We start from the raw sequence: 24,862 nt of genomic DNA on the forward strand, positions 1-24,862 counted from the left end.
TTGGGCCATGTGTATAGACAGACTGCAGGAACAAGCTTTTCTTTTTTAAGATTTAAAAATAGATTTTTGAGAAAGAGAGAGAGAGGGATTAATTGGCTGTCTCCTGCACACCCTCTACTGGGGATTGAGCCTGCAACTGGGCATGTGCCCTGACTGCGGATTGAACCCACAACCTCTGAGTGCACAGATGACGCCCAGCCAGGTGAGCAGCACTGGCCAGGCTGGCACAGACTTTTCTGGCTCGGACCTGTCGCAGTGATTTCCTAGATGTCTGGTCAGTTGCTTTATCACGTTGAAGTTTCCCCCAAATCCAAGTTTACAAAGATGCTCTTGTTAGGAACGACTATTGCATTTTACTGAAAGGCTTTTTGGGTGACTAGTGAGAGGACAGGTTAAATGAGGGAAATCTCAGTGGCGGAATGAATTACACCACTTCTGGAATGCATCCACGCGGCCCGGGGCGCAGGGCTCTCCATGCTGCTGGGTTTAAGGCACCATCGACAGGTCTTTCTTGTCAGGAGCGGGAGCTGCGGTTTCCTCCTCTGCATGTTTCTGTGGTGCTGTCAGGCGGTGTTACTGTATAAAGTGGACAGGATGCCGCTGTCTCTCTCAGGGCTCAGGAGGTGCGGACACTCCGTGAGCGAGCTCCGCGGGCCAGGCACCAGGCCGGCCCTTCCACAGCATCTCCGCCAGCGTCCTGAGGGCTGGAGAGCGGCCGCACGTAGGCTCTGCGGGCTCCCGAGGCAGAGGGTAGCCGTGGGGTGGAAACAAACTGGGCCAGGTTCCAGAGGTGTCTTTCCATTTTAAGTCTTAATCTTACGTCATCTTCTGTGTCCTTCTTAATGTTCTGCCTTTTTAATCCATCAGGGAGTGAAAAAGTACGTTAACATATCATTAGATATGTTAGGCAAACATATGTCATTCTGTAGTGTGCTTTTTACTGAATTTTCTTGAACTTCAAAAATTCAGCGATTGATGTGGACATATAAAGGCCACAAGATGCATATAAATACAACCCATGGACACAAAACTCTGGGGAGGGAGGATATGTATGAGGGGGGGCAATGTTAAAATATGTACACAGATAATAATTTAATTAAAAAATGTAAAATAAATAAATAAAAAATAAATAAATAAAGACCACGAGACCTGGAAGAGCGCATGTGTGTGTCCTTTACCAGGCCCACCTGCTAACACCGTATCCATGAGTTCATCTGTTCCCCTCTCCTCCATCTCCACACACACACACACACACACACACACCTCAGTCCCTTGAGAATAAGCTGCCTAAAAAACACCCCATATTCCTAAACGCTTTGGGGTTTCCCTCCCAAGCAGAGGGCTGTTTCTCACACACGCACAGCTGGCTTCATCACCTTTGGGCGCCCAGAAGGTTTGCCTGCAGCACTTCCAGCCACAAAGGCACGGGAACACGCTCTTTATTTGACACCAACACAGAAAGTAGGGGAAATATTCTGATGAGGATATTTTTGAGGCAACTGAAGTTTAACACTCCAAATACCCACACTTATTTCATGCCCTTTAACTTTATTTTATTTTAAAAATACATTTTTCTTGATTTCAGAGAGGAAGGGAGAGGGCGAGAGAGAGAAACATCAATGATGAGAGAGAATCATTGATCAGCTGCCTCCTGCACACCCCACACTGGGGATTGAGCCCACAATCAGGCATGTGCCCTAACCAGGAATCAAACCACTACCTCCTGGTTCAGAGGTTGATGCTGAACCACTGAGGCATGCGGCCGGGCTCGTGCCCTTTCAGATAATCGTTTGCTGCGAGGGATTGTGAAATCATGATGCTGAAATCTGTGCTGCAGCCAGGCCTGGGTGCGCCCACGTGCCGAGGGAGCCTGAGACTAAGCACTGGCACACGTGTGCGCCAGGGCCCACAGCCCACCACGCTCCCACTGCCTCCATGGCCTTTCACCCCACGGGCAGACACTGGATGTGGAGGAGGAAGACTGCGTCTGGCCAAGACACTGAACTCAGTCCAAGTCCATACAGTGCACCCTCCTGGAATCCGCCTGCCTTTAAGCAGGGAGTCCGCACGCTCACACCACAAATCCGATCGCAGCTCATCGAACGCCTGTGGGTTTTCAGCCTGCTCTGCAATGAGCTCGGTGAATGAGTGCACCATTGAAACCGTCTTTACTTCCGCTTCTAGGTTAACATTGCTGAGAGGACATAGACAGTAAAGAAGACGGCTTTAAAAAAATAGACTAAAATTTTCTAAATTGCAAATTCAAATATAAGCTACTTAAAAAAAAAGTGAAACCACACAAATTAAAATCCTTTTCTGTCCCCGACCCTCCAGGCCCACTCCACTTCCTTCCCCTATATACATACGCTATCAGATCGTGCCAATAGTCCCAGATCTCTCTGTGAGTTTACAAAGATATGTTTACTTTATACATAAATACACATATGTCATCCACATCTACACACACATACATGTATACATACATGCATACATACATATATATGTAAATATTTAGGCATACTATTTATTTTCATGAGTGAGACAGTATCATAGATATTATACTAAAACATGTTTGTTTTTACTAAAGAAAATATCTTACAAATATTGCCATATCAGTACATATGGATCTACTCTATCCTTTTTAACAACTATACAGATTCTTTTAAGAAATCAAACACTGCCAAAACCAGTTTAGCTCAGTGGATAGAGCATCTGCCTGCGGACTGAAAGGTCCCAGGTTCGATTCCGGTCAAGGGCATGTATATTGGTTGCGGGCACATCCCCGGGGGTGTGCAGTAGGCAGCTGGTCGATGTTTCTCTCTCATCGATGTTTCTAGCTCTCTATCCCTCTCCCTTCCTCTCTGTAAAAAATCAATAAAATATATTTAAAAAAAAAGAAATCAAACACTTCAGTTGCGTATCGATGTATACGGTAAAATATGTAAAGAGCAGAAAAGGGCCTAAAGTGGGAAGCTAAGGCCTCCAACTCCTTCTGACCTCCTGCTTTCATTCTTCACAGGAAATGGCTATCAAACTTGTAGGTGCTCTTCTGGAACTTTCTTACATACTGACAAGCATATTTATCTTTTTTTGCTATTTTGAGGAAATGAGGCGGTATCGTACGAATCATTCTGGAACTCGCTTTTCTGTCTAACACTGTGCGTGAGACATTTTCCTGTGGTGTTACATCTATCCCCACCTCGCCTTCCCAACAGCTGGGAAGCATTGCATTGTTCAAATGGATCATCATTTCCTCAAAATAATCACTCCTCCACTGAGGGCAATCCAGGGAGTCCCCAGGTGTGGGTGTTCTCCTGTTTTAAATAATGCTACCACACACGTCCTCACAACAGCTGTGGCTAAATGCGTGCGCATCTTTAATGACTGCTAACGGCCCTCACAGCCTGTGGAGACTCCGCCCGTGCCAGGAGGACAGACCGGAAGGAGCTGAAAGTCCGCCCCTGCCCTGCCAGGTCCTAATTGACATCCAAGGAGCTGTCAGGGAGGCCCCCAGGGCGCCACCCAGGGTCACACTCACTCAATTAGCAATCAGAGGAGCGCACAGATGGCAGGGGAAGCACAAGGTAACCAATGCCTGGGGGCGGGGGGTGGGGGGAGCTAACAGGCAGGTGACAGAATCAAGATGTTGGGGAAACTCCTGACAAGTAGCAATTACAGACACTGCAGAGATTTGATTCCGGGGACAAGGCAAAACCTCACACTGTGGTCAAATACAAACTGCAGGTGCAACGTACAGGGCGGGCAGGCGGGCCGCTGCTGGGGGCAGGCGCTGTCCCCACTCCACCCCTGAGGAAGCCGAGGCTCACAGGTGCCATCATAAACTGGCAGGTGATAGCGCTGAGGGCTGAACCCAGGTTCCTTTGACACCAAAGCTGTCCCTGCTGCACATGATGTCGCCTCACAGCCATTACAGCTCCGGTGGGGGAGGGTGCTGTGGCTCCCCGTGAGTCATCAGGTTCATAAAAAGGGGAGAGGACTGGCCTGCTCAGATGTGAGCTCTTCAATTTAAGCACACACTCAGGGGCAGTGTCCTGGAATGCCTGGAGGCAGCAGGGTGGCGAGGGCTCAGCCTTATACTACGGCTACAGAGCATGCAAATGGACACTTTGAATGCAAGACACAGACAGGTGAATTCTGTTCACTTGAACCAGTGGTTCTCAACCTTTCTAATGCCGTGACCCTTTAATACAGCTCCTCATGTTGTGGTGACCCCCAACCATAAAATTATTCCCGTTGTTACTTCATAACTGTAATTTTGCTACTGTTATGAATCGTAATGTAAGTATCTGTGTTTTCCGACGGTCTTAGGCGACCCTGCTAGCGGTTCTCAATCTGTAGGTCGCGACACACAGGTTGAGAACCGCTGCTGTAGAGCCTAAGACCATCGGAAAACTGGGACCCGAAGGGCTACACACTGAAGGGGAGGGGGAACCAGAAGAGACCACTGCCCCCAAAGCTGGGCAGGGAGTCCCGGGGAAGGGAGACAGGGGGCCGTCCTCCAGGTAAGTTTACAGCTTCCTCCCTGCTCCACGAGGGCGGTTAAAAAAGTTCCAAGCTGGGAATTTAAAGGTGTCTGGAGAAAGTGAGTGCGAACCTGCCCTCCGATCTGACACCAGTGCTGGTGTGCGCCTCCCCGCATGACCAGGCAGCTCTCCGACACCCGAACCACGACTCGCACAGGAGAAACAGCACCGCGGGCGCCACAGTCACACCCTGGAGCACCAGCCACGGCGGTGAAGACATTGTGCCCACAATGGTGAAAAAATAAAAGGCAAATTTAACATTTTACAGTGATGTCCACAGAAACTATAAAAAGCGACCAATCAGCCTTGGGTTAGGGAATAGTTTCTGAGCTGTGACATGAAAAACACAGGCCACAACAGAAAAACAGATGGAGAGGACACCGTCACATTAAAAACGCGTGCACTTCAAAGGACACAATGAAGAAAGGGAAGAGACATCCTTCAAAATGAGAGAAAACGTCTGCAAATCACATAGCAGACACAGTCTCCATTCTGTAGACAGCATCCTTAAAATCTGTAATAATAAAAGCTAATATGCTAATTAGACCAGCTGACCTTCAGGACAAAGCCGGGGCTTCGAGGGCTGAGGCAAGTCACCAGGGCTGCGGGGGCCAGGCCACTTGTACGGATTTGTGCACCGGGCCTCTAGTCAATAATAAAAGGAAAAGCAGCCCCCGCTGCAGTGGTTTTGCCATTGGTTTGTTGGTGGGTTTGGACATTGTTAGGCAGCGACATGGAGCTCCGAGGCCCTGCCTGCTCCTCTGACTCGGCCACAGCCCGGCCTCTTGTTTGTTTTCCCAGAGTCTCGGATCCTCGGGTCTCCTGCCAGGCTGGGCGGTAACACCGGCCAGAAGCTTTCCCTGAGACCATCGGTACAAACCACGGCAACGTGTTGCAGGAAGCACTCACGCTCAGTGTCTTTTTAGAAACAAGATCTGAGGCCACATTTGAGCCCGGCTATCGTCTTTCCCAGGAGCAATCGGAGACGGGCCTGTATTTGGGATTCAACAACCACAGTGATTTGTGAAATCAATCCTTCCAGCAAACGGTTCCAAAGATGTAAGGGAGCTGCCCATGCCAAGCCACCGCTGAGTGTGGAGCCACAAGAGCCGGACAGGCTGGCTCAGAGCCACTGCTGCCCAGCACGCCCCACAGGCGATTTCTGACCCCCAGGGGGGTCCCAGAACACGGCCTCCGGCATGTGGCAGGACAGGGGACACCCCGGGCGAGGACTGTGATGATCCAAGCGAGGTGAGCCCAGGCCCACGTGGAGGCTCCTGGTCTGTCTGTCCTGGGAGGCGTGGCTTTGCTCTGGTGCGGGTGCTGGCAGGGAAAGCCCAGGGCAGTTTGTTCCTTTTGGGCTGGGCTGACGCTTTGCCCAATTCTGGCAGCAGAAGGACTTCTCATGGTGAGCACCCCGGCGGTCTCCGGTGCAAGGTTCTCAAAGCAGCAGCTCAGCGTGGCAGGTGCTGGCGCTCTGAGCACTAGAAACGGAGGGTTCGCGCTCCTGCTCCTGACCCAGCGGCCAGGGCACCCCGGGCTGCTGAGCTGTGGGGCCAGGACTGTCGCCTCAGCAGCCGGCCCTTCGGGGAGGGCTGTGCTCAAGCCTCAGGAGCGCGTTTCCCTGGGAGCCCCTTCTTCCGTGTGGGTCAGCGGGCACCGCTCTGGACAGAAGCATGCGGACACCTGTTCAGAGGGCCAGCCTGAGACGGGACAAGGCGGGAGTGTGCTCTGTGAGGACAAGGGTGAAGATGGGCAACAGCTTCCAGACGCTGTGGCCTTGAGGACTCTACAGCCCTTTACCAGGGATTGGGTGCAGGGTGCCCAGCAGGGCGAGGCTGGCCCTCAGGCGCTGTGACCGTGACAGCCGTCACGTGCTGAGTGAGCACTCTGTGCCGGGCACCGTGCCAACAGCTCCCCCGCTCAGCTCACGGAGTCCTCTCCGTCGTCCCAAGACAGTTTCCACTGCAGATGAAGAAGCTGAGGCTCGGAAAGGCTGGTTACCTGCCAGGGACCTGCACCCAGGAGGCGGGGAGCGGGGCTCAGGCAGGCCAGTTGGCCCTGAAGCTGGGGTCTGCTGAAGCACGGCGAGGGCAACCTCTCCAGGAGGCACGAAGAAAAAAACGGGGGCCCTTACACGGCCTCCGCAGTGCTGGGGGAGGCCCCAGGGGAAGAGCGGGCAGTGGAAGTTTGAAAGAAGGAAGCCAAGCACCTGAGAGCCCAGCGGGAGGCCTGGCCCCGGAGTGGGCAGCAATGCCTCCTTTCCCGGAGCCTCGCTGAAGAGAGAAGGCATTTCGCAGCCACAGTGGTTTCTGGCATCTCTCTCCGGGGCCCTGCTGCTCACAGGCAGCGACCAGGGCCGGCTTGGGACTGGGCCGTGCACAAAGGGGGCGTGGCTGTGAACTGGCCTTTGGTCCCAGCTCCTGGCTCCTGGCTCCCGTGCAGATCGTGAAAGGGTCTGTGTCTCCCATCAGAGCACCTTCCACACAGAGAGCACGGCCTTTGCCCCTCAGCTACGCTTCAGGCAACGCTGAGGAGCTGTGTTCCCTCCCGGTTCCACTCGGGCAAGACTTCTGGTAGCGAGGGCCCCCGCCGCCCGGTGCGCTCACACAGCCCTGCGCTTGGTGACAGTGCCCGCCTGGAGCTTCCTTACCTCGTCCGAAGAGCCGTTCTCCACTCTGAACCGCCCGGCCCTCTGGATGGCTCCATCAGCATCGCTGGAAATGAGCTGGGACAAGAGAGAGCTCTGTTAGGTAGCTGCTCAGCACGGCAATGTCCCTCTGTCTGTATCTGTCCCTCTGTCTGTATCCATCCCTCTACATCCGTCCCTCCGTCTGTATCCGTCCCTCCGTCTGTATCTGCCCCTCCATCTGTATCCATCCCTCCGTCTGTATCCGTCCCTCCGTCTGCATCCGTCCCTCCGTCTGTATCTGCCCCTCCGTCTGTATCTGTCCCTCTGTCTGTATCCGTCCCTCCGTCTGTATCTGCCCCTCCGTCTGTATCTGTCCCTCCGTCTGTATCCGTCCCTCCGTCTGCATCTGCCCTCCGTCTGTATCCGTCCCTCCGTCGGTATCTGCCCCTCCGTCTGTATCTGTCCCTCCGTCTGCATCTGTCCCTCTGTCTGTATCCATCCCTCTGTATCTGCACTCCGTCTGTATCCGTCCCTCCGTCTGTATCCGCCCCTCCATCTGTATCCGTCTCTCCATCTGTATCTGTCCCTCAGTCTGTATCTGTCCCTCTGTCTGTATCCGTTCCTCTGTCTGTATCCGTCCCTCCATCTGTATCCATCCCTCTGTCTATCTGTCCCTGTCTGTATCTGTCCCTCTGTCTGTATCCATCCTATGAGTGAGCCAGATCCCGCCCGAGCTGGGCCTGCCTAGCAGCTAACGGTCTGTCTGAAGCTCCGTCGCCAGGTCCCTCAGAGGCCCAAGTCCTCGGGCGGCCAGGTCCTCAGACAGCCGGCCTCAGCCTTCAGGAGCTGAAGTGAGGGAGACACATAACCCGCAGGAGTGGAGACAACAGCACCGATTCTAAACGTCTACATATTCTAAGATGGAAAAGTATGAAGGCAATGTGCCTTGGAAAGTTAAAAAAAAAAAAAAAAAAAAAAAAAAAAATATATATATATATATATATATATATATATATATATATATATATATATATATATATTCCAGAGAGGAAGGGAGAGGGAAGTGGGACAGAGAGCTGGAAACGTCAATGATGAGAGGTATCATTGATCGACTGCCTCCTGCCCGCCCCTCCCCCCAACTAGGGATTGAGTCCACAACTAGGGCAGTGCCCTGACTAGGAATCAAACTGTAACCTCCTGGTTCATAGGTCGACACTCAACCACTGGACTGAGCCACACCGGCAAGGCCAAGTCCAGTTTTTATGCCTAATTTTTATCTTGCAGAATATTTTTTAAAAGCAAATAAAAAGATTCTTATGTGTGCTTCACTCTCCTGGCTGGGATCATCGCACTGCTGGTGTCTGAAGGCAGGGAAGAGGCCGTGCTGGAGGAGAGGTCACCCAAGCAGAGGTCGCCCGTGCGCTCAGCTCCTGGGAGGTGACCCAGAAGCCTGGAGATGCCCTGAGCGTCTGTTCGCCACTCTGCGTCACATGGACATGGCGTCCTTTATAACGGGGGCTGGGGTCACATGGTGTCAGGTCTACCTCTGGTCACCAAGACTCAGGCGAGCTCCCCTGGTTGGCAACTCTCCATGTGTCATTACCGGGAGGGTTACCGCTGTCCTCGCCCTTGGGGTGGGCGGGCGGACTCTGTCAGTCCCTTGGCTGATTCTAATCGGGTCCTCTCACTGTGATGAGCCGTAGTGAGCTCACAGAGTCCAGGAAGTGCTGGGCCTCACAGCACATGATGGAACCCGAGAGCGGCTGGGGACCCCAAGTTTCCTAACTTGCAGAGGCCGATTCTAAAGCACCAGAGCCAGAGGGGCCGAGAGCTCCTGGGGTGACTGCCATTCTCACAGGGGAAGCAGAGAGGACCAGTGCTAGCTGCTTCTTCGCTTGTGAGCTGCCACTCACAGTTAAAATGGAGGGACTAGCAGATAGGTTTTAAGTCCAGTGTCATTGGCATAGGCTGTCTCAGGGGCGTTGGGGAAGCATTCTGAGGTCACATCTGGAGAAAAAGAGCTGCAATCAATTAATAATGCCTGACATCGGACTCTGGGGAGACTGGAGGTTGGGAGATCCTCACCGGCCAGCCCCACCCAGGACTCCAACCAAGGCTTGGAAGAGGAGCTGAGAGCCATGCGGTGATTCGCTCATTCATTCACACCAGACGTAACCTCAGTGTGGACACCGCCGGGCACAGCACAACGCCCTTTCCTTTGCTGAGGTTGGAACGAGAAGCTTACTGCTCATCTTGTTTAAAAGGTTCAAGAAGAAAGGAAGGATTTGTTTAACAATTGGATGCTTAGAAGGTACTTAGCTCCCTCTGAACTTCTGATCATAAAACCCACAGACACTGAACTCAGACCTCAAGCTGACCTGTTTAACTGTCACCTCTCTCCAGCCACCTTCATCCAACCCAGTCACCTCTCCCCGATGCCAGCAACCGCCTCCTAACCAGTGCACGCGGCCACCCACCATCGCTTTTCCCCTGCCCGCTCCTCACACTGCAGCCCGGTGGTTTCAGAAAACTGCAAATCGGATCGCCCCACAATGCTGCCCTTCCCAGCACCCCACTCCGTCCACCGAGGACGGGCACACGTCACTCCCTCACCTAGGACGCCTCCTCTCGCAGCCTCCCCATGACCGCCTCCTCCTCATTCAGTGTCACCAGGTTCCACTGACTTCCTGGCCCCGGCGCCTGGGAAACCGGCCCTGTGAGTCCGCACTCAGAGCTGTGACCCCATTTCTTTGTGGACGGCTCCCTTCATGCCGTCTCTCCTCACGACTCCCTCTGCCCCCCTGAGAAGCTCCATCGGGGCGAGGACGAGCTTCCTTCTCACCACTGCACCCCCAAGCTAAGCACATGGTAGAGATGGTCACGAAATACTTACCAAACGAGAACTATGGAAATAGAGGAAGGCCAAATTCCTACTGAAATGACCAAAGGAAAGTAGGACTGGGGTGAGATCTATGCCAGCCCTGGACACCAGAGAATTCGTGACTCACAAGAAACAAGGGGAAGGCGGGGCCAAGGAATCCGGATCAGGGTTCGAGGGGAGGCAGCCGAGCGATAAGTTAATCAAACCCGCAGCCCTGAGATCATGCTGGCAGAGCCTGTGGCCGTGCGGGGTGTGTGTGTGTGGGGGGGGGGGGCAGTGTCAGGGCAGCAGTGGGAAGGCCCCTCCAGTCGTCCTGGGAGAGGATCCAGGCTGGCATGCAGAATGGCAGCCCCCAGCTCTGCAGCCGGCTCAGGCGCTGGCTTCCCAGAGGGGAGGGTGCTGTGCTGGTGCCTGGCGAGGGCTGGTACCCGCTGACGTGAGAGGAGACAGTGCTCCACTGAGTGAGGAGAGGAACAACAGGGAAACCCTTTCACCACAGCAGAGACGCTGTTTCTATCAGCCGTTTCCTTCTGTGATTCTCATAGCCCTCTGACCCGGCCACTTAAACCCTACACACCTGTAACCGCTCCCCTCGCTGGAAGGAGACCTGGCGAGGAACGGAGCAGTGCCTCCTGGAGGCCATCTCAGCGCCAGTGCCCAGTATCTAGAACCTCCTCCCCCAATGCTGTCCACGTGGTACAGCGTGCTGACCGCCACCAAAATCCACGCCCGCCATGTCCCACAGAAAGGGAACTGCAGCCAGACCCGTGGCTGGCCCGCGTTTCCCTCCAGGTGGCCTTGGGTTCATCCCTCCACCTGCAGGTGGGGCGGAGGTCCAGAGGCACGCGGGGTCTAGGCCCCAAGAGAGGGCTGCCTCTCCCACATCCTCCCTCCCCTCCACTGGCCGGGGCTCGATGGCCAAGAGGCCTTGATGTCCACAGTGAGGACAGCGGGTTGACCGTGAGCCCCCACGTGTGGGGCAGAACCGGCCCCTGACTTAGAAAGTGGGGCTGGATGTGCTGTGAATACATTTGCTCTTAACCGCAATCTGCTGTTCTAAGGCAACTAATCCCCCTACAAGGAAGGACAAAGAAACAAAAATCACTGACCCTATGACAAGCCCATAACTTAAAATGTGGAAACAGCTGAGGTATCGGGCAGATGTTCCTTGAAACAAATTTACTGCAAAAGCAGGAGGAAATTTCAGCGGTGGCTAATCACTGTCACAGTCTGGGAGGACGGTGGATCTGTGATAAGCAACAATCTGTGATCAGCTTTCAAGATGCAAAGCAGTTTCTGAATTTTTGAAATGCAGACCACATGTCATAGTGAACAACAGTTAGACACTCAGAGAAAATGCCCCAGAAGAGTCAATGAGAATATTGGCTTGCCCCGGCCAGTGTGGCTCAGTGGCTGAGAGTCAGCCTGTGAGCCGGGAGGTCACAGCTGGATTCGCAGTCAGGGCACACGCCTGGTTGCAGGCTTGATCCAATCACTGATTCTCTCTCATCTTTGACGTTTCTATCTCTCTCTCCCTCTCCCTTCCTCTCTAAAATCAATAAAACAAATATTTTAAAAAAGGAAGAGAACATCGGTTTGTAGGCTAGCCCAAAAGGTTTAGGAACAAAATAAAGAGCAAGGCAGCGAGACCCTCCCGGCCCGAAGCCAGCAGAGCCGGCGGCTGTCGCCTCGGCTCAGTGTAGTAGATGGGTTGTTTCTGGGAGAAAGTAACATTCAAGCAGTAATAACTATTTGTATGATTTAACTAATTAATTTGAAAGAAAACATAGAAAACAGGAAGCACAAAATGTTATTCATTAACTAATATAAATGAATGTATTACTGGTTTAATATTATAGGCAATTAAATGAGACTGTTTCCTAAACCAATACAGATGCATACTTTTTCAAAAACAAAGGCTCTCTGCTCTCCGCACAGTGGCCCTGCAGCTGTGGGTTGCTGTCGGTTTCCATTCCAAAGCAGGGCTGGGCCTCCCCGTAGTCTCTGTTCTGTGCACGTGACAGCAGGTATAGAAATCACAGAAATAGTACTTTAACCCAGAATAAAGTCTCCAAAAGTGTAGGTAACATGTGTCTTTAAAATAATATTTCAGATCCTCGCCCCACCACCCATCTCCTTCCTTGGAAATGAGTGGTTAGGACTATGGGCTTTGGTATTCAACTGAACAGGTTCAAATGTCAGTTCCACACTTATTAGCTGCGTAATCTTGGGTAAACCCCTTCATTTTTCCTTCCTAAAGGCGAGTTTCCTTATCTTTTTTTTTTTTTTTTAAATATATTTTATTGATTTTTACAGAGAGGAAGGGAGAGAGATAGAGAGCTAGAAACGTCAATGAGAGAGGAACATCGACCAGCTGCCAAGGTACATGCCCTTGACCGGAATCGAACCTGGGACCTTTCAGTCCACAGACCGACACTCTACCACTGAGCCAAACCGGTTTCGGCAACGAGTTTCCTTATCTTTACAACGGGGCCAGTGAGTGCAGCCACTTCTAGGCTTGTGGAGAGGATTCGACCAAATAAAGCATAAAATGAGCCTAGAACAGTGCCGGGGCTTAGGAACGCTCAATAAATGCTAAACAACATACGTGACAATATCATTAACAGAAAATGCTCTGCTTGCTTGTAGTTAGTGTAGTTAAGCCTTTACACACTCAGAAGCTCTGTTTAAACGCTTGTCTGTCCTGCAAACCTGATCAACAACCTCTTTTTTGGGGCCTGTGCTAAGTGCTGGGCTTATAAAGACAAATGCAACACGATCCCTGGCCTGGAGCAGCACGCGGACCAGCGGGAACCAGAGACATAAACAGATAAATCACCGCCCAACCTGGTTAGATGCCACAACAGAAGCACGATGGGGTGCTGGGGGAGGTCAGGGACCGGATAGCCAACGCTGCCTCAGGGAACTGGGGAAGGTTTCATTGCTGTAATGCAATTTATTCTGGAAGATAGATGGCACCTTTGAGAGGTGATTTCCAACATAAGCAGATTAAGAAAATACACATACTGGTCAAGAAGACCCATTTGACCCAGAACACACACACACACACACACACACACACACCACCCCCTGACTTAGGAAATACTGTTCAGAGGGATGCAAGAAAGTTTAAATATTTCCATTTAGAAAAGTGTGTGTGTGGTGGGGGGATCCTGGCTAAAAGTGGGTATAATGAGCCATGCCATGAACCATCCCCGACAGGGAGTGCTGCTCCCGGGTCCAGGCTCTGGGTCACCCTCCCGGCACGTCCAGCGCCTTCCTTCAGGGAGAGGCCAGGGTGCAGGGTGCAGGGACCAGAGGAGACATTCTCATCTCGACCCTATCCTGCTTGTGCCATGGGGCAGGGGAAATATTTGGGGGTCAGGCTGCTGAGGCGCTGAGCACCCAGGAGGGAGAAGACTCCCCAGCGGGGGAACGAATGCTGGCTGAAGGAGGACCACCCAGGCCTCGATCTGGGCACAGATTTTTTTTTCTCATCATCGGTCCTTGGCCACTGCCGGCAGCAAACTCCGCATCCATCACAATGATTGATATGGCGTTCGGGGCGAGGGCCTTCTGCTTTGTCAGATCTAATCACTTCACTTGGCTGCACGGCTCTGGCGTCCATTACGAACACCCCAATCCCGCTCCTGCTCACCGGCACGGCCTCTCCGGTCAGCACCGTGCTGTCTGGCTCTCTTGGTGCACATTCTAGCTGGGGCATCTGTGGTTAATCACCCCAACGCTGCCCTGCCCGACACGGATCTTGGGCACCGCTGACTTCTCCTGTGCACCGAGCCCAGCACCAGCTCCTCCCTGCCCAGGAAGCTCTCCCTCTCCCTCTCCCTCTCCTTGGTCTGTGCTGGAGACAAAAGCTCCCGTGGCACCAGGCCACAACCAGCTCGTGCTCTGGACCAGGGCCATCGTCACTTCTTCATCCATCCCTTCCTCTCTTCACATGGCACCTCCCTCCTTGTCCTCACCACTCAGAAAAACCCTTTCTTTAACAGATGGCCTGCCCCCTATTTTACTGAGAAACGTGAGGCTGAGTACTGGCACCTAACCCTCCATTTCAAAAACTGTCTGCCTTGGAGTCCTCATTACGGTAATGGGCAGTTCCTGGGATTCAGCTTCGCAGTAAAATACCTGTGAAGAGGCAGCAAAAAGATGACAATTCATGGCCAAATATGGGGCATTTCTACTTCCTCTCGGGCCAGTGAAGAAAGCACAGAAAGCTGGAGGGCAGTTTATCCTTCCCTTTGCTGCCTCATTTTGGCTAGGAGGCATTGGGGTTGTATAAAGAGTCACAGTAGCCTGGCCAGTGTGGTTCAGGGGGTTGAGCATCAACCCATGAACCAGGAGTTCAGGTTTGATCCCTAGTCAGGGCACATGACTGGATGTGGGCTCCATCCCCAGTAGGGGGTATGCAGGAGGCAGCGGATCCATGATTCTCTCTCATATTGATCTCTCTCTCTCTCTTTTCCTCTCTCTTAAATCAATATATATATTGGTCAATGCCACATGTGATCTACTGCATGGGCACTGCCTTCTAAGTAGCCGCAGCCTCACCAGCACCTCTCCCAGGAAACACGGGGCAGGACGGAGGAGGGAGGAGGAGAAAGCCCATTTAGAAAGTGCAGTCTTCCTGGGCCCAGTGCACAGGCGGGAGGAGGCAGGGCGCCCTGCAGCAGAGCAGCGGCCACCAGAGGGTGGTGGGGTGGGGAGAGACTTCCCCTCTTCCCACCTCTTCATAGTCTCCATCGAGTTCTTTAATCCACCGACACCATTTTCTCAAGTGCATGTGCATGTGAAGAGCTGAGCAAACTGCTTCAACACTCCTCTCCCAACCGGGCTGCCGGGAGCCCCCAGGCCCTGCTGTGCGTGCAAGTCCTGGAGGCCCTGGTTCGGAGCAGCCACAGGCCGAGCAGGGCGTCCCATCTCCCTGGGCAGCGTCTTACAGGACGAGCACCAGCCAGACCCGGAAGTGGGCCAGGCAGCTCTGCACCCTCAACGGCCACCCAGCTGCTCAGCTCCACGCGGCGGCCCCTAAGAGGACAATGAGGGCCGAGGGCCGTTACACGGACTGTCCACGGCCCACAAGGTCTCAATAGCTCTCTTTGTTGGAACATTTTGTAAAAAGAAGAAGAAAAACCCAACAGGTAGCTGTGGAAGAAACGCTACATGTGATCCAGAAAACTAAAGGATGTGTAGAGCATGTTTTACTGTGAAACCAAAATAAAATTTTAGAAAAATTTAAAGACACAAGACGTGCACTTTACAACAAGTGTACAAAGCCTGTGGACGTGGGGAAGAGAAGGAAAAAAAGGGAGGGGACTAAAGTACGTAACTGTCAGCGTGCAGCACAACCTCTACCGCCGCCCGCTGTCTGTGAGGGTTAAACTGCAAAGGCGTCCAAGGCGTTTATCTCAGTGACTGCGCACAGTGAGCATTCCATAAATGTGGAGACTAATAATAGCAATAACGCAATAATAACAGTAATGAAAGATTCCCGGTCCATTCCAATGCGTACGTAATTACATGGTTAAGGTCTCCAACTTCTACCTCACCAAAAGTGGTTGCAATAATGTTAGCCTTGGAAAAGGTTCAAAATAAGCGTTCCCATCACCCACAAAGGCATCAAAAATGCCCCCCGAGTCCCCACAGCTTTACACCAGGCTAACTCCCTCATTGCCTGGTGTGCCGTAGGTGCAGACAAGACAAGAATTTTATAATTTTTCACTATTTTGTTTACTTAATATTTCATAATAAAGTAATTATAAAATACTTTCTTTGTGTTTATTTGATTCCTATTCAAGAGAATTACTTTATATATAGTAAATATAGGCACAGAGTTAATTTTTTTTTTTTAACATTTTCTAATGGTGGTGTGCCTCGTGATTTTTTTCATGAAACAAGTGTGCCTTTGCCCAAAAAAGGTTGAAAAACACTGCTCTAAGATGAGTGCTGTGGTACCCGCGTGACAGAGCTAAGCCAGCTAAATACTGAGAACAGCTGTCAACATTGCATTCGTAGCTGTGGACTATGGAAGCTCTGATGGTCCCAAGGGAAATATACTGGTACTTACACTAATCTCTCAATTTGGCAGACCACATGGAATATAATTTCTCCTATCAAATACCCATGAAAACAAAAAAAGCCTACTCAGCCCTACGCGGAGAGAACAAAACTGTGCTGAGTCAGATTGCTGGACAGGCAGCTCGGGCCCCATTGGCCAAGTAGTCCTTCTTTGCCACCATCCCCAGGTGCCATTCAGCTTTGCTCCTGAGCAGAAACACGGGCCACCACGTCCAGACTTCAGGAGGCTTCACACAGTCGACACCTCAAATGTGACAATCTGCAGATGCTGAGCGAGTCCACCATAAGCCCTTCTTTTGATAATTAAATAGCACAGACCAATATCCTTGAGGTCCCCCCCACAACCCCTTCCCCGCCCCAGACCGGAACAACAAAACCAAGCCTTCCTTCCCACATGGCAGGGGGCAGGCAGCGTCCAGTGCGGGCCTCAGTCCTTAGGTTCAGGAGGGAAAGGGAAGGGACCATACAGGACCTGCTCTATCCTGGCTTGAAGTCACCTGCAGACTGACTTCCCGGAAACGTCAGGTGTAGGCGGGGAGAGGTCTATGCTGTGCCCATGCCATGTTTCATTCCTGGCACATCGTGTCTTACTAGTATCTACTGAGTCAAAGGCCAAGAAGAGATCAACAACAGCTTCAAACAATCCCATGCTTTTCCTGACAGATTTCAATACAGGCGATGAAGAATGGTCGGTGGTGTAAGAGCTGTCCGGGCGTAGAATGCTGCCACAAGAGACATTCAATTCATCAATAGGAAAACTGGCTTCCGTTAGGGATGGAAAGCGCCCCAAGCTAAGGAGCCTAGTGTATCTGAGGTGGGGGAATCAAAGAGACTCGTTTTTCTTTCCTTCTTATACTTTCTGTTGGGTTAGGCTACTCTTTAATTTCAACCAAATTGAACTATTCACTCATTCAACCAGTATTTCCTAAGTAACCAAGAGTATAATACATTTCACCAGAGAAGACACACCAATGGCCACTCAGAACAGGAAAAGATGCTCAGCATCATTACTCACTAGTGAAACACTGATGAGCTGCCACTTCACACCCATCGGTGTGGCTGTGGACAAAGAGAAAGTAACTAGTATTGGGGAGAATGTGGAGGAACTGGGACCCTGGTATTGCTGGTGGAAATGTGAAACATGTATTCCACTCCTTGCTAATATACTCAAAAGCACCGAATGCAGGGGCTTGAGCACCTACTTGTACACCCATGTTCATAGCACTATTATTCACACAAGCTAAAAAGTGCAAAAATCCAAGCATCCATCAATAGATAAATAGACAAACTGTGGTATATGCACTCAGTGAAGTATTTTTAAATATATATATTTTATTGATTTTTTTTTACAGAGAGGAAGGGAGAGGTATAGAGAGCTAGAAACATCGATGAGAGAGAAACATTGACCAGCTGCCTCCTGCACACCCCATACTGGGGATATGCCCGCAACCAATGTACATGCCCTTGACCAGAATTGAACCTGGGACCTTTCAGTCCGCAGACCGATGCTCTATCCACTGAGCCAAACCGGTTTTGGCTCAGTAAAATATTATTCAGCCATAAAAAGCAATGAATCACAGATACCTGCTCTGATGTGGATGGACCTTGAAAATACTATGTTAAGTGAAATAAACTGGACACAGAAGGACAGATATTATATAATTCCACTTACATGTGGTTCCTAGAATAGACAAATAATTCATAGAGACGGAAAATAAAGTAGATGTTACTGGGGGCTGGGGAGGGGGAAACATGGGGTTACTGTGTAATGGGGACGGTGTCTGCTTGGGATGATGAAAACATGCTCTGAAAGTGGACGGTGTGAAGGTTGCATAACATTGTGGGTGTACTTACTGCACCCTTAAAAATGGTCACTTCCATGTTGTGCATGTTTTCCTACAATAAAAAAGAGCATTGAGAAAGCTGTGCTGCTGGGAGACGGGCTGAGAGAGCGGCCGTCAGGGGAAGCTGGGCTGTAGAGAGGCACAGGGGGAAGAGGCCCAGAAACCACAGGGCCAGAGAGGAAGGGGGGTGGGGGGGGCTTCTGGGGCTAGAGAGAAGGGGCGGGGGTGGGGGGAAGGGAAGGGAGAGAGGGTCTCTGGTGGCTTCGCAGTCACAGCAGCTTCCTGCACTCCCGTCGCGCATTACTTTCTCCTGCAGGTGGAGCGGGCAGATGGATCTCTCCTGGCAGGGAATGGTCCCTGGTTAAGGCAGGGAACATGGCTGGGGGCTGGAAGTTCAAGGGGTTGATTTCCAAAGCCAGAACACCTTTTCTCCTCCTCCTGGTGCCTGGCATGGTGCCCAACACACGGTGCAGGCCTTCAATAACGTTACTGAGAGAGGCTGAGGCTCCGTGAGTCTGCAGAGGCTGAGCGCCCATGTTCTCACCAAACTGACACCAGGTCAAACCTAGGCCCCTCAGTCGGCCCTCAGCACTGAATGGCTGAGTGTGGTTCCTCACAAGGACTTCCTCCTGATTTGTTCAAGGTCAGAAGTAGATGCTAAAATTTCAATTGTACAGGATCCTGCCCCCCCCCCCCCCCCCCCTCCGCCAAAGTTTGCGTTCCAGGATGCCCAAGATTTATTGGGTTCCCCCAAATGTCCGTCAAACCAGGTATAAGAAAAGTTGACTCCACCTTCTCATAAACACAGAACACACACACTGGGGTTCAAGTTAACCATCATCTGTGTCCACAGATGAAAAGGCTGCGGTCAGGACTTGAAGAGATTCTTAGACAGCAAACATGGGGCTTCACTATGTCATCTCCCACCATCCCAGCCCCACCGCCTGCCATCTCTAACCTGGGAAACTAGAAACAACCCAACTGCACAAGAGGAGGGGAGCTGTTACAGAACTGCATCACCGTGCTGGGCTCTCGTGTGTCCATCAGAACGCTGACACTGAAGGCCACACGGCGAGAAGAAGGTATTTTACAAGAAGCAGTTAGATGAAGAGAGAGGAATGCAAAATGAAGTCATAATTTGAAGAAATGACATTTGTAGCCACAAAGATTGGAAGGAACCAAAAGGGGATGAAAACATCTGCTGTGAGGTGGTGACATCATGCATGGAATTGAAAGATGTATTTAATATTTACTTTATAATATTTTAAAATGTTGATTACACACACACACACACACACACACACACACACTCTCACGGCTCCAGAATGAGAACCTGGACAAACGGACGGAGACCTTTTGGGATAAGGATGACTAGTGGGGATTCTCCGAAGGCAGGGTTTCTCCCAGCGTGGGCCTGGGAACAGCAGCATCAGCAGCATCCAGGAACTTGTTAGAAATGCAAGTGCTAGGGAAACCCCAGACCTTCTGGAGCGGAAACTCCAGGTCATTCTGATGCCTGCTCCAGCTTGAAACACTGCTCTCCAGAACCTTCCCAGGAGTTCATAAAGGTCCATCTTTCATCCTGCATGGTTTCTCCCCAACACACCTCTCACTGCTTACAAGAGTCCATGCTGCTCATTAGATCAGGTTCAAAGTCTTCACCGGAGGTCAGGGTTTGACTTTTGCTACCACATTTCAGCTTTACTATGACAGCTAGTTATCATGGGCTGTGTTTCTGTGCATTAATCATCTAATAACTCTATAAGGTAGATAATTTAATATCCCCATTTCATAGATGAAAACACTGAGGCCAAATTAGACCAAGATCACACTCTAGTAAGTGATGAAACCAGGATGATTTCAGAGCACAAGGCCTTCCACACCACTGAGGTGCAGAGGAGTCCGGAGAGATAACAAGTGCTGGAGCTGGTACTCCGGGCTTTCCTGATTCCCAGGCCGACTTGCCTTCTGCTGCCTCACACTCTGCTGGGCAGAACCAATTGCCCACTGCCCTTCAGATACACCACTGCCCCAAATCATGACGCTGGCAAACATCTACTGTCTTATCTTCTTGGCCACCAAACCACATCCTTCAGCCTCCTTGAGGCCTTCCAGGCTGTTTCTCCCAAATCCCTGGCTAGAATGGGCTGCTCCCTCCCTTCTCTCAATTTCTGCCATGACCTACTGTATACCTCTCAGAACATTTACCAGTTCTAACCTGGAATTACAGTTACCCTCACACTCCTTCAGGGGAGGTGGTGGCCTGGGCTGGGTTTGGAGTCTGGCATTGATTGAGTTAATCAATGTGTCTTTTATGGGACTAAATTAATTCTTTATATATTTTATGTATATTACAGCCCAGCTGGAGGACAGCAAGATCCTTAGGAACAAGGACCAAATCTTTTTACTTATTTTATATTTTCAAGAATATTCAGTCTGGAGCCAAGTACACAGTCAAGCCTGTAATATATGCTTGACTTCAAGTAGAATGCTATGGTACACAACTCTGGGGTCCATTTTCCTACCATTGAAGCCTCGTCAGAATAGAGCTTATATTAATGGAGCCAATCAACTCATTTCTTTATAAGTAGAAAGAATACACTTAATGTTTTTAATAATGTTAATAATCAAGAGATTTTTATGAGCACATTTTCCTGAAAATTAGTTCAAATTTCTATGCAATTAGAAAAAAAAAATCACAATTCTGTCTTTTAAAAAATCTGAGGCTATTATATGCCTTTATTATGCCCCCTTTAAAATGAAAGCACACTATTATTTTTAAAGCACAAACCCAATGTCCCTCATTAAGGAAAATGTATTTTCATTCCAAATATTGATCATCCATTACAGTCCTCTAGTCCAAGAGATATGCTTTTAACAGGAAATAAAAAAGATCTCATAAATATCCTAACTCCTATCACATACCCAGAGAGCAAAGGTACAAAATAATAAAAAAATATCTATTTCAATAAAATTCAAACCTCAAAAACTAGCTTTATAAACTTCCAGGGAGCAAGATGATATAAAATCCAAATGTTTCCCTGATTCATGAATCATTTTGTAAATGATCTATATCAATAACAGAGGAAAAGAACAAGCCACATGTTTTAACAAACTGAAAGACACAGATGGGATGTATGTAACAATAAAAACGGATGAAATGATCATTTATTGGCATCCTGTCTTCACACTGTCCTCACATGGTCTAACGGTAAACATTCAACAAACAATCCGATGAGCTTGGCCAGCCTCTCTCAATCCAAATCAATGCACCACCCCTGCACAGGCAGCGGACACTTACCAGCTCCACAGATCCGTAATGTTTCCTACTGAAATCCCCACGTCTACAGCCTAGGTCTTCCGAGACAGAGCTGGAACAAAAATGCTTCATCAGTATGACACATAGCGATCTGCTCAGCAACCTTCTGCAAAAAAATCCACCGCGACCGTTCGCAGCGAGGCGAGGGCAGCCGTGCGGCAGGCTGGCCCAGCTCACTGCAGGGGAGCCTGCTCGCCGCGGCCCCGGCCCCGGGCCTCAGCAGCCATGGCGGAGCCCGGCTCTCCGGCAGCCCTCGGTGGAGAGCAAAACACCCGAGTCATCCCTGGAAGTCTCGGCAGTGATTGAATTAAATATTTAGTCATTTGCCATCGATTGACATCTCCAAGGCTACTGGTGGTTTATAATTTCATTTCTGTGGCAGCCGAGGGGAGAGAGACCGTGCAGCGAACTTGAGGCAAGGAACAAAGCTTGCAATTATCGTTCATTAAGAGCCTCTTTGTCCCAGAGAGTCCACTAAAAGCAACCAGCATTTTTTGGATGCTATGCAGGAGAAACAAAACTTTAAATAGGAGAAAAAAAAAATCTTCAAAATCCTGGTGGCCTCCCTCCCCCGCCCCCACCTCTAATTTATGACAACATGAAAAAGACCAGGACTAAAAAAAAAAATTATTTTTTTAATATCCAACTTCCAAGTATATTCTGTTTTTTTTATATATCAGTAGCTAATACTTCCTCACTCCCTCCCCTCAAAGAAGGCTTAATTAAATCAGATGAGAAAAATCACATGAGTTATTGAAGAAGAGCAATTAAAACAAGGGCAAAATTGTTCCTGCATTTGCATCTTGAATACATATTACACACTCAAAAGACACACATCTTATCGGCTAGTTCGGCCCCAGACAGTACTCATGAAAACATCCGAGACCCACAAATACAAACAGTTTTTATAAGTTTTATTCTACTATGTCATGCAGACAACTCTAATAAAACACAGACACTAAAACGACGCGGGTGTTACGCGGTTAAGGAAGCCAAAGCATCTGGGATCTGACATGCAGAGAAAGGTGCGCTGAGTACCTTTTCATCTTCCTGAAAAGGTGGGCTACATCTCCCAAATGACAGCCCTCGTGGCCGACTCGGAGAGGCCGCCTGATGCTTACATCCTCGGCTCTGCCTCCCGGCCAGCGCCCTGCCTGATAGGCTCCCGGGAAGACAGCGTGAGAGAAACGAGATTAGACAGTCTAATGGTATTCTGCTCCCACCATTTCACAGGGAGGCTGAATTCATCTTATTTGAGAAACTTAACCTTTTGTGGTTCTCACTTCCTTAGCTGAAAACGTGCCGCGGGTTAGCGAACGCAGCGTGGAAAGGAGTCCTGGATATTACCTTCCTGCTTTAGGGACACGATTTTCTACCGAAAGATCTCTGAACCAAATTTAAAAACTCCCCTCCGTGGAGCTCTGGTCCGTGTTAAATATATCCTCTGTCTGTGTTAAATATGTCCTCTCTGTCCATCAACTTAGCTCATTCTGAAAACCAGAATTGATGGACATGAAGGATGCTAGCACTGCCATCCGCAACCTCTCCGTTGTCGCCAGGTCCGCTGTGCAGTCAGCCCTGCAGCAGCTGCTAGCACGAGGTTCCAGGGACGGAAAAGAGCAGGCTGAGCTCTGGGCCCGGCCCTGCGCTGCCCTCAGCACCACCCAGGGGTTCTAGGACACAGTGCCGGAGACAGACACCAAACAGATGACCGCTCTGCGTCCCGAGGCAACCTGAGAGGGAAAACAGCGTCCTAGGAGAAAACCAAGCCCTGGCTGGTTTGGCTCAGTGGACAGAGCGTGGGCGTGCAGAGTGAAGGGTTCCAGGTTCGATTCTGGTCAAGGGCACGTACCTAGGTTGCAGGCTTCATCCCTGGCCCTGGTCAGAGCACATGCAGGGAGGCAACCAATCGATGTGTCTCACATCAATGTTTCTCTCTCTTTCCCCCTTCCTTCCACTCTCTCTAAAAAAAGAACGGAAGAACCAAGACAGATACACACAGAACATCTGCTCTCAGCGGCCCTCCCTCTAACTGCCTTTCCGGTAGGCTGCGGAGACGGCGTGCAGATGGTGGAGCCAGGCTGGACTACACGGGCTGGAGTTCAGGGGCTGTGGGAGCACTCGAAGCAGCCATATCAAAGCCTTCCCCCCTCCTCCCTCCCCAGGCCCCCTGGCCCCTGGTTCCAGCACAGAGGGTGTGATGAGAGGGGATCCCCCAGTTCCAAGGGGAGTTTGTTCTCCTCCAGCCCCATGTGGGCCTGCTGCCCGGACGGGGTGGGCCTGCAGTAAACATGTGCGCATTAATGAAGATAACTGCACACATCTGGATCTCACTAGCCACTGCCTGATGGCATCCTCATGAGCCCCGAGAAAGGCTGCCTGTGCCATCTTCCCCAGTAAGTCCCTGGTGTCATTCCATCAGGCAGACAGTCCTGGCCCAAGAGGCGGACCCTGCTAGGTGCATCCCAAAAGCTGTTCTTTTCCTGTGGGGCTTGTGTCCAGACAACATCTCTGGCCTCTCTGGTGGGGAGTGTGACATGTGACTCCGTCCTAACCAAGAGAGTGTGGACAGAAGTGATGGGGGCCACTTTCAGGCACATCCCAGGGGGCACTTCCTCGCCCTCCCCAGGGCCAGCAAGTGGAGCGGACTCCAAGGACCCACCAAAAGGCGGAGCTCCAAGATGGAAAACATCTGGGCCTCTGAGTGACGGCGTGGAAGCCCACGCTCCCAAGAACATCTGTGCTAGAATATGATGCGAGCAAAAAACAAACGTTCAGTTACGCACGTAGAATTCGGGTTTACCTCTTAAAGCTGCTGTGTCACCTGAACTAATACAGAAGCCGGTATCTTGCAGTGGGTGCTGCCATAGCAACCACCTGAAACATGTGGCACTGGCTTAGCGGGCAGTCAGCAGCCGGCGCGGAAACCGCCGCCGCCGGTGCGGCGCGGAAATGGAGCGCAGGTGAAAGATGGGAATCTGTGTTATAAAGTAGAAAAGATGTAGTAAAACGTTCACCTACGGTGATGCAGAAGGTGGAACGGTGCCTTCGGAGCCTGTAGCGCTAGCGAAAGAGGCTGGACAGATCAGAGCAACGCTGGCTCTGCTGGCTGACGTCAGCCAGGTTTTGGACAAGGAAGAGATGAGCCCAGGCAAGAGCTGGATGGGTGTCAAGCAAAGACAGAAAGGAACGGAGTCTCCAGATGAAGGGCCTCTTAGTCTTGAGAAATCGCTCTGTTTCTGGACCCCACACAGTAAGATCTGGCCAATGGAACGTGGGTGGAAAGGATGGGCACCTCTTGCAGACCTAGCGCATCGATTTCCCATGAATCATCCCTGCTCTCCTTGCCCAGCCTCTGGCTGAACGGTCAGGGCTGTGAAGACCAAGAAGATGTGCCCTAAATGACCCCACAGAAGATCCCAAGTAGAAATACCCTCACTCGGCTATGATATAGTGAGAAATAACTTCTATTGTTTAAGTCACTAAGATTCCAGGTTTACCTATTATATATAACAGGTGATTTTATCTTTTTTTGCTGTTGTTATT

At 50.7% G+C, this 24,862-nt stretch overlaps 1 protein-coding gene across 5 annotated transcripts in view; it reads right to left on the minus strand.

Moving 5' to 3' along the window:
- Positions 1–24,862, minus strand: part of GARNL3 (GTPase activating Rap/RanGAP domain like 3) — an 83,318-nt gene that overhangs the window by 35,864 nt on the left and 22,592 nt on the right. For 4 of the 5 annotated variants that reach the window (XM_084898337.1, XM_084898336.1, XM_084898335.1 and 1 more), the window contains 2 exons: positions 21,299–21,368; positions 7,198–7,272 (listed from right to left, as the gene is read on the minus strand). In XM_084898337.1, coding sequence (XP_084754463.1) covers positions 7,198–7,272; positions 21,299–21,368 — 145 coding nt within the window. Of the gene's footprint in view, positions 1–7,197; positions 7,273–21,298; positions 21,369–22,354; positions 22,433–24,862 lie in introns of those variants that run through there. The other variant, XM_084898338.1, reaches the window with a different exon arrangement.

Source organism: Pipistrellus hanaki (genome assembly GCF_964339955.1).
Source record: "Pipistrellus hanaki genome assembly, chromosome: 11".
In the NCBI taxonomy this organism is placed as follows: Eukaryota; Metazoa; Chordata; class Mammalia; order Chiroptera; family Vespertilionidae; genus Pipistrellus; species Pipistrellus hanaki.